At 33.4% G+C, this 9572-nt stretch overlaps 1 protein-coding gene across 1 annotated transcript; it reads right to left on the bottom strand.

Annotated features, from left to right (window-relative positions):
* Nucleotides 1-739: 739 nt before the first annotated feature.
* LOC132275161 (ATP-dependent (S)-NAD(P)H-hydrate dehydratase) lies at nt 740-7257 on the bottom strand. The gene is made up of 11 exons (XM_059776574.1): nt 7144-7257; nt 6777-6973; nt 5698-5774; nt 5436-5545; nt 5223-5337; nt 4286-4348; nt 3910-4073; nt 2782-2843; nt 2105-2171; nt 1384-1569; nt 740-1276 (listed from the first exon to the last, which is right to left on the bottom strand). Exons 2-11 carry the CDS (start codon nt 6958-6960, stop codon nt 1249-1251), a joined length of 1056 nt encoding a protein of 351 aa, XP_059632557.1. The 5' UTR covers nt 6961-6973; nt 7144-7257; the 3' UTR covers nt 740-1248.
* Between the last annotated feature and the right edge of the window lie 2315 nt (nt 7258-9572).

The raw sequence follows: 9572 nt of genomic DNA, 5'->3' as shown, positions 1-9572 counted from the left end.
AAATATGAACCATCTTTGCATAGATTTTTGTTGATCTTATTCAAACTTAATGGTTTCGAACAAATATATATATATATATATATATATATATATATATATATATATATATATATTTGCAGCTATATAAAGGCCCCCTTGAAGTTGGAAACAATTTAATTATTTAAAGAACTAATCATGTAGCAATTCAGCTTGAAGTTCTCATTCGTTTTTCCTTGAGTTGGAAATTAGTTCTTTTATATTGAAAATGCTGACTTTATTTGTTCTTCAATTATTACATTTCCACAATTCCCACTGTGATGAAAATGCAATTTGCAGAAACACCTAAATTTGAATGAAACATATGATTTGCAGGCAATTGCGTATGCAAATACTCGTACTTGCCTCCATGCTAGGGAAAATTGCACAAGAACTCAGTTTGTGATTAAATTAATTTTATTTACAAATCTTCTATGCCTAATCTACTTTTTTCCCGTCACCATTAATTAAATGTTTCTTGAGACAAAGGTTAATTTGTGTACATTTTCATTGCACAAATTTACGTTATGGATGGACAACTTATTGACTAAAATTCCCTACTTCTAATTCTGAATTCGAACGTAGCGAAATTTTAATGGGGTAAGCAATTTTGGTTGCTGGCTCCCAAACTCATTATGATGCTACCATCCAAACTTTCAAAAAAAACATAAAAAATTATGTTGCTCACTCTCAATAAATTTCTATCTTTGAAGAAGACTAAAAATTATAATAATTGAAATGCCTTATTGAAGCTGTCATGTAACATGAATGTCATGTCATTTGGGAAAGTTGAAAATGAAAATGAAAATGCTAATAATAAACTTCCCCGGTGAATAATAAAAAACTAAATCTGAATAGGAGTCTCTTCCTCCATTTTTTAGAAAGCCGACACCAAGTAGTAGAGAGAGACTTCTGTAAACAAAAAAAGTGCTGCATTTGCATCATCTAAACTTCACATCTCTATATGACAACTTCACGCGCCCTTGACACAACTATATTATTCCCTACTCTTGCTAAAAAGAGTGAACAAGTGCACTTAAATTTATTGACTAACCCTCAAACGAGAGGGAAAAGACAATTTGAACTCGTACACGACCAGGAAGATGAAGAACAAGCTGAAGAAGATGGCGACGACAAAGTGTAGTTTGGAAAGCACAGGTCATAGTTCCTCACCATGGCAGTTTAACCCTGACGAAGGCCACGACCATCAATTTCACCTCTCATTATCAGGCATTAACGGCATGGGCAGATATCCTCAAAACTGGACAGGAAACAAAAAGGAAAGTGGAAAGAAAAGATTAAATGTTGTTAGATTATGAATATATTAGCTATTTAGCTGAACCATCAATCGAGTATTAGGAAGCTTACCATATTCCCAAGCGCTCAATGATATCACTGGTGAGGGTTGACCTATAATGGTACTTAAATGCATCTGACGCTGCCTTCCTCAATAAAGCAGACCCAGCAATGCACCCCAACATGGTTGGATTCATACTCAATTTCCCTTCAGCAGCCAAGTTACACTGACGCGCCCAAGACAGGAATACAGCAACACTGAGACCAACAGAAGGGTGTGGTATATTTTTTAATTTTTCTATTATAAAAAATCTGACGAGTTCATTAACTAAAAAGAATTTGACATTTCACACACTGGCTCTAACATTTGTGGCATCGTGATTTTTATTGTTCATCAGACATAACCAAGTTTCGAACTACAGAACCTGTCAGCATACACTGCTTTTATTCTTTCTCTACATGCAGATGCACCTCTCCCCCAACACCCAAAACCAAACCTTTTGAGGAAAAGGAATAAATTCGTGTGGACAACTTAAAAAGCATAACCTCCTATCTTCATGTTTCTAGAGTCCATCGTTACATGAACCAAAAACAAAAAGGCCAAAGAGAAGAGAGCAGATTGAAGAAAAAGGGAGGCATTTAAGTAATATTTGGGAACTCATAGATGACGCTGACAAAAGGAAAAAACTGAACTGACAAAAGGAAAATGTTCCAATGAAACAGAACAGAGGCCATCTACACATGAGATTTCTTTCAACAAAGTTTGTGCCAAAAATAATATAACATAACTTACCTTCCAGAAAGTATATCACCCTGGCCTCCACAGCGTCGAGGAGAACCATAGACGCTCACTGATTTGACTACATAAAGGATGAAAAATTAGATCAAAGCAGTTTAGCTCACTGGCTTGTTTCAAGTGGTTACACATTCAACAGGATAATAGAATATTAAACGGACAAAGGTACTAGAATGACAATGCCAAGAACTTGTTACTGTAAGCACTTTAGACAACCAATTCACAAGGCTGCAAAATTTAGTTAACCAATCCATATACAAATAATGCACCATTCTTTGTTGCTCGAACTATTTCTGAAACCACTATAATGCAAAAGTGCAAATATTCAGTCCATCAAGTATTCATATAATTATTCCTAAGAGGTTTACAAGCATCAATTGACCTGTGGATCCACTTGCCTGAAAGCAGGACTACGCAATCACATCAAACAGTAATCAAGCAATAGACCAACACTTCTCAACCCAAGCTTGTCATGTTTAATCCAACACTTCTTATCATTCATGAGATAAATTCGTAACATAAATTAAATAGTAATCAAGCACAAAAAAGAGGAAAAAGCAAAATCAATTATCAACCTTTTCAAAACCAGAGATTGTTGAACCACAAAAAGGATAATTAACAATTTTTTTTTTTCCCTGAATGATAATTAACAATATGATCAATTACATAAATACCTGTTTCTCCATCACTGATGAGATCAGATTTTCCTTTCCTTAAAATGGTTACCCCACCAATCCTGATCAAGAAGAGATTTAATCCAATGGTAAATATCATTAGAGTACATCAAAACTTGATTATCTCAATTATGGATAACTGTACATTATGATTCAACAATGAATACAAAGCCCTCCAAATAGAATAAAATGGAATCCAGACATTAAAGTGGGCAAGAGGATCATTATATTAGTTGGCCATAAGGAAATAATCACAATTCTAGTAAGATCTCTCACTCACTCATACTGTTTCTAACATAGAGGTGTTAGAAGATGTGCAAGTCCAAACAGTGCTGAACTGCTTTATGCACAGATATTAATGAGGATGTTGCCAGCATACGACAAGAATATTTACTTTCTAGGTTATGTTTTTGCATCATGTAAAATGCAGACTTAAGCAACACATCATCCTTGCAACATAGATGTGCATTCACAAAAAAACGACCCACATGATGCACAGGAAGTGAACAAGATATGAACCATGCTACAAATTGAATGTTCTCAGCGCTCAATATTTCTACAGAGTCGTGCTAAAATTTTTAAAACACATAATGCATGGTGGACATTAGGCAATAGCTTTGCAACAAAAGTAAATGTCTCATCTTTACATTAATTTGATACTCCAGTCTTTCTTAAATACATAGCATCTGCTAATTGATCTGGTCAACTGAACAAGACAATATGGTATGTTAGTAACCGTCTCTCAAATGAGTTGAGAGTTGCAGCTTTCAAGTTGTACTTTAATCAATAACCGTCTCTCAGGGTGGTTATGTTCCTTCCTCCGTGCACATGTATGTCATTTTGTGATGTTCAAGTAGAAATATTTCATAACACCGCTCGTCAGCACAGTAAATAAATCGGTGTGTGTGTGTGTGTGTGTCTGACACTAAGTACAAGTATTGTATGTCGGCACTAATCAGCACAAGCAAAATAACATTCTCTGATGATTCCTCAAGAAAAAGTTTTAATCATTAAATACAGAACAATGAATATGATAGTGGAACTGTTGAACATACAAAGTACATATCGTTCAATAGGAAGCCACAAAGTGATTAGATACAATCTAGATGAATTTAAAAGAGAATTCACCTTTTGGATAGAGATAATAACTGCTCGTGAGCTTCTAGATCGTTTACTTCACAATTTAGCACTTTCTGAACAAGACGCTTATATTCATTGACATTTGGGGTCAGGACAGCTAACTGATAACCACTAACCAGACCAAGAGAGTTTGTAACAAGAAAGAGCCCATCCTGATAAAGGCATAGCCAAACAAGAACATTAAAAAAGTATACAGAATTATGGATTGACGAAAATTACCAAGTGCTAATATTTCAGAATATTACTTTTTTTTTTTTTTTTTTTTTTTTTTTTTTTTTTTTCAGGATTAAAAAAAGGGAGTATATTCTGAAATAGCACTTGATATTTCAGAATATACTTAAGGTACATAGCTGTGATCACATACCCCATCTATGACTATCGGGATGTTTGACTGCCTTGCATGCTTCATGATATCACTCACACAGTCCTGGATGTGCAACCTTTAGAAAACTAGCATTTGACAGGATAAACAGCACAGGCAGCTAGAAAAATACTGATGAACAGAAAGTGAAAATGAGATCATTCTTCTGTAATATGATATCACGTAATCCTTAATTCAAGTCGAAATGACATAATTAGCTCTAGCAATGAAAAGAAACATATAAGGTTTGTTCTTTATTCTGCAGCTAGGACTCATCGACTCCTCAAAGTGTGAGATGCAGACAAGGAACAAGCTTATCACAAATCTGAATAATCTCACCCATAGTTTAACCAACTGTAGTTGCTTAGTGGAGAAAATCATTAGTTACGAGTTACGACCATAAAATTGAGCCGGCAAACCATTTTTTTCTTTTCAGTTCAGACCAGTTGGATCATATGATAATTCATTTCTCATGCACAACTTTATTAGACTCTTACAAGTACCATACATGGCTCGAGTTTACTTTAAGGATTTCCATAGTAGATTCCATGATTGTCTACAATTGAACTCGACTGATAGTTACTCCAGAATTTTTTGCCTCGTGGATTGCTTTTCTAAAAATATGGTTAATCATCTGTGCTTCCACATTCATATATTCAACCATGCGTCCACGGCATAATGGCATGCATGCATGTCTATGTGAAAAAAAAATAAAAAAAAATCAGGAACGAACTCTTTTGAGTTCATATCATCTCACAATTCTTCTTCCCATATAAAAACAGCTAATAGTGTGTAACTTCATTCTTATAGCCATATGTATGCCTTGAGCAAAATTGGAACATACAAAATTGACCTTAAAAGTCGAAAAATACTATGAACTACATAACTTGAGTTACTGTTCGCAAAATAAATATGGTTTTGAAAGACAACAAAAACTAACCAGAAGAAATGGGTCTCTTCCAAGGCCTGGACCAATAACAAGACAATCAAATCTTTCCATCCACTTATCAAAATCAGCAAGAACCCTGGCTGCGATTGATCCTTTGTCCTCATCCCTGAGAGTATGGCAAGCAAAATTAGCACCCTCTGCCACATTTAATTCTAAATTTCAAAGAAAAGAAATTTTAAGTGGATTTTAGTTTTAGAAATTTACCTAACATTGTAAGACTCTTCTAAGACAGGATGCACAATTAACTCGGGACTGTAGCCCTTTATAACTGGAGCTGCATCTTTAGTACAGAAGACATGGGACAAATCTGCACCCTGAGGCGAAAGAAAAGATCATTCATACTGCGGGTGGTAAATACGAGATAACTACAAAGTTCTCATCAAAGAAGTTAAAATAAAACTGAGACTTGACAAATACATAAATATATAAAATCGAAATAAAAGAGAGAGAAAGTTAGAGAACTAACAATTTTTAAAGCTGATATAGCAGAAAAGTATGGAGCACCTGTGTATTCACGACAGCCACCAATAACAGCTATCTTCCCTAATTAACAAATAGCCGAAATAACACATGAATGTGAGGAAACCAGAAGAGCGTTACACGTACCAGGAAGAAAAATGAAACTTTGTCATATAAAGCAAACATAACAGATAGCTAAGATTTACATCAGTACAGAGTGGGTTCATTAGTTATAATCTTATAAATGACTGAAACAGGGAACAAAGGAATGTTGAATTCCATCTGAAAATAGACAACAATGGTTATTTTAGGTACTTTCTTTTTCGTCACGGATCATATACTTGGCTTTTGAAAACACATGCATACTTCTCATAAGAATTGACACTCTTTACGTCAAAAGAAAATTTTCTGGAAAATCTTTTGCAAAATGTGGCTTTGACACATGAAACCTCATGCATGTTGATCCAGACCTTCATGGATCACACTATTCTGCACCTTGAGTCCTAGTGTGCCAAACTTAGAAGAAGAGAATTAATGTGGCTGGTCTTGTACTCTCTCCACGAAATGAATGTCCCTCCTAGATTGGGCTTTGCCCTAATTTTGGTGACCACAAATCCACTCAAACATTAAAATATACACTAATAGTTATTCAGTAGAGGAAAGGCATTGGCAAAACAATAAGGTTGTTCCACTGTGACAGCTTCAAAAACAGAAAACAGCCTCTCCGGATACAGAGACAGGCTGCATATATCAATTCCTCCCGAGACCCTGCAGTGGCGGGAGCCTCGTGCACTAGACTAGCCCTACTAATAGTTATTCAGTATCTTAATTCCAAACCTCTCATCATTATTTACCCTAAGCCATGGTAGTGCCTTTGAAACATTACAGTAGAGAATCTCTAAAATCTCTTCACATGCTCACTTTTCTAAATAGAGTGAAGAAGCTGAGACTCGTGCGAGAATAGGGACCTACACATACATAAAAATCCCAATTTTTCAAAACCGCCATTAATGCTTGAAGATAGTTATCAGTGTGCTTATATAATTAACAAAATGAGAAAGTGGATAGCATAATTGAGAGCTTCACCAGCTTGGCCTTTATGCCTGGTTGGGTCAAGGTTTGGAGTGATTGATCTGAGGATGTTGAGAGCGTCGGCCTCTAGGCTCATAGAATGCATTCTGTTCCGTTGATAATTGTGATTGTTACTGTAACCTCCCAACGACCTTATCAAGAACTGTTGCCTTCTGATAATAGCAGAGTAAGCCAACATTCAATCGCTTGAACTGTCCAACAAATCGAGCCAAAAGTTCATCAAATGCTTAATCACTGAAATTTCAGCCTATACATATATGTATATAAACCCTAGTTGTGACTATATTTCGAAAAATGGCTCTTAATTAAAATTGCAAGTCAAACTGATAGTAAAGAGAGAGAAACATCATCCACATCATACCTTTCGAGGAGAGACGGAAATGGAGTTTGCGAAGTGATTTTGATCGATAATGAGTACGTGTACCGCGACTGTGCGCCGTTTGATGTTGTGACTGAAATTACGTGTATTGTATTGTAATTTACAACAATACCATTTTTTATAGAAATTTTATTTTATAAAAATAAGAATAAATTTGATATTAATAAAATTTCATTAAAAATGTTAGCCATACCTTTTCTTTATTCTCAATTTTTTTTTTTTTTTTTTGAGATAATAAAAGATGTTATTTATGTCTCATTCTATCCCTACGTGTCCTTCCGACATTTCTTATCAAAAATAATTTTTTTTATTTCTTTCCATTACCATTTTTTTCTTTTCATTTCATTCCCATTCTACCAATCAGACATTTCCTACCAAAAATATATATATTTTTCTTTTCCATTACCATTTTTTTCCTTTCATTTCATTCCCATTCTACAAACTGACCCTTAGACTTTGTTTTGATAGACGGGAATAGAAAGGAAAAGAAACTTAAATTGTGAAAGGCCTGAAATATTCATGTTTGATTTTTAACGAGGAGAGAGAAGAAGGTTTGGAAGGAAAAATGATATAGAACACTTTCATCGGAAAAAAACTTTTAACATTTTAACTAAGAAAATTTTAAAAATATTGAATCCCACCATAACATTAAGATATAATAATAAATTAGTTAAAATAATATAATTTTTTATTTCTCTAAACAAGAATGTTATTCTTTCATTTTTTTATTTATTTTAGGATTAATTTTACTAACACCTCTCCTTAAGTTTGGCTAAATATTATCATCTTACAAAAATAATTATCACTCGCATTACAAACATTTAGCCCGTTTTTTACTTACATTCTAAAAGTTACTTTTCAAATATGTTAGATTTTTTTTTGCATATAAAATGACATTATTATCATTTTAATTATCTGCTAACTTTAAAAAATGGTTGAAAGGACTCGAATATCCTTTGAATTTCATATATAAATTTAAAATTATTCTTTATATATATATATATATATATATATATATATATATTTCTCATTATTTACACCAACCAAATTATAATTATAAATTTATAATTATTTTAAAAACCAAATTTATAATTATTTTTAAAAACCAACGAAATTATAATTATAAATTTATAATTATTTTTGAAAATTATTCTTTATATATATATATATATATATATATATACCAAAAAATATATGTATTCGGAGAAAAGATTGATATGAATTGTTTTGGAGGTGAAAGGATAATAAATGAGGGCAATTTAGTTATTTCAGGTTTTAATATGTTTTATTAAAATAAATTTAAAAAATAAAAATAAAATTGTCATTGTGCACTTTTTAAAACAAAAAAAATTAACGAAAAAAGAAACTAAAGTTGAGTTATGATTAATTTCAAAAAAATATTTGAACATAATATTTGACCAAGGTGAGTGAAATTAACCTACTATTTTATAATTTATCCAATTATATATAAATTATTGTCATAGTTTCTTATCTTTTCTTTTCCCTTCCCTCCTACGATCTTTTCTTTTCTTTTCCTTTCCTTTCTTTTTCCTTATATATTTATCCAAACGAAGCTTAAAGTTACAGAGTAGTGAATAGTCTGCAGGACGCCGTTTCTGAGAGCTCTTAGAGGATCTCTGGGAAATCGAGAGAAGAGGAAGAAGAAGAAGACGAAGAAGTAGGGATGAGAGAGAGCGCGAAGAATGCGATGAGGTCTGGGGTTGTGGTGGTCGGAGCTTTAGCTTTCGGATATCTGACCCTACAGATCGGTTTCAAGCCCTTTCTCCAAAAAGCACAGTACTCTGTCGACAAATCTGAGCCGTCTGATGACCACAATCAACACATCCGTGATGCCCAAACTGTCCCCGAAGGCTTCTCTGAAGACGGCTTGTGATCTCTCTCCAAGTAAATACTAGAATCATCCATATATATATATATATATGTATGAACTTGTTTGTTTGTTTACTAATTGCTTTTGAAACCAATGTCAATGGAAACAGATTTCTAAATGGCTAAACACTAACTTTATGACTCCTTCAATTCGATGTGATTCCTTCTTATGTGTTGTATTTTTTAGTGTATTGTGTTACTCTTAAGTTGGAACTGAGCTTCATACTAGACATTTCCGAAGGCATTATCTAAAGAGCAATGTAAGGAATAGCAATAGATTTATTGGCCATGAATGAATGTCTCTGCATTTCGTGATTATATATATATATATATGATATACTGAATGAAGCAATTTTTTTTTTTTTTTTGGTGAAGATATTGATTTTTAGTTCATGGGTAAATGATAGGGGAAAAAGAGATAGTTAGGTAACTTATGGAAGAGTTATGGTGTCTTTTTGGGTAGTTTGACTGTGTTCTGATGTTTGACAAAGTAGAATGACAAAACAGGATTTATGCTCCAA

This window comes from Cornus florida, unplaced genomic scaffold (assembly GCF_030987335.1).
Source record: "Cornus florida cultivar Cherokee Brave unplaced genomic scaffold, ASM3098733v1 CherokeeBrave_3.0.0_Hap2_Chr09, whole genome shotgun sequence".
In the NCBI taxonomy this organism is placed as follows: Eukaryota; Viridiplantae; Streptophyta; class Magnoliopsida; order Cornales; family Cornaceae; genus Cornus; species Cornus florida.
The sequence above is the reverse complement of the archived record's forward strand: the minus strand, read 5'-3'. Positions and strand labels throughout refer to the sequence as shown.

What these genes read in the sequence shown, in the direction of transcription:
- LOC132275161 (XM_059776574.1), bottom strand. Translation starts at nt 6,960, where the DNA reads ATGTTGGCTTACTCTGCTATTATCAGAAGGCAACAGTTCTTGATAAGG. An exon ending in GAAGAGACCCATTTCTTCTG is followed by an intron (nt 4,349 to 5,222) that starts GTTAGTTTTTGT and finishes TTGCACATCCAG; the next exon opens with GACTGTGTGAGTGATATCAT. An exon ending in CATCAGTGATGGAGAAACAG is followed by an intron (nt 2,172 to 2,781) that starts GTATTTATGTAA and finishes TCCTTTATGTAG; the next exon opens with TCAAATCAGTGAGCGTCTAT.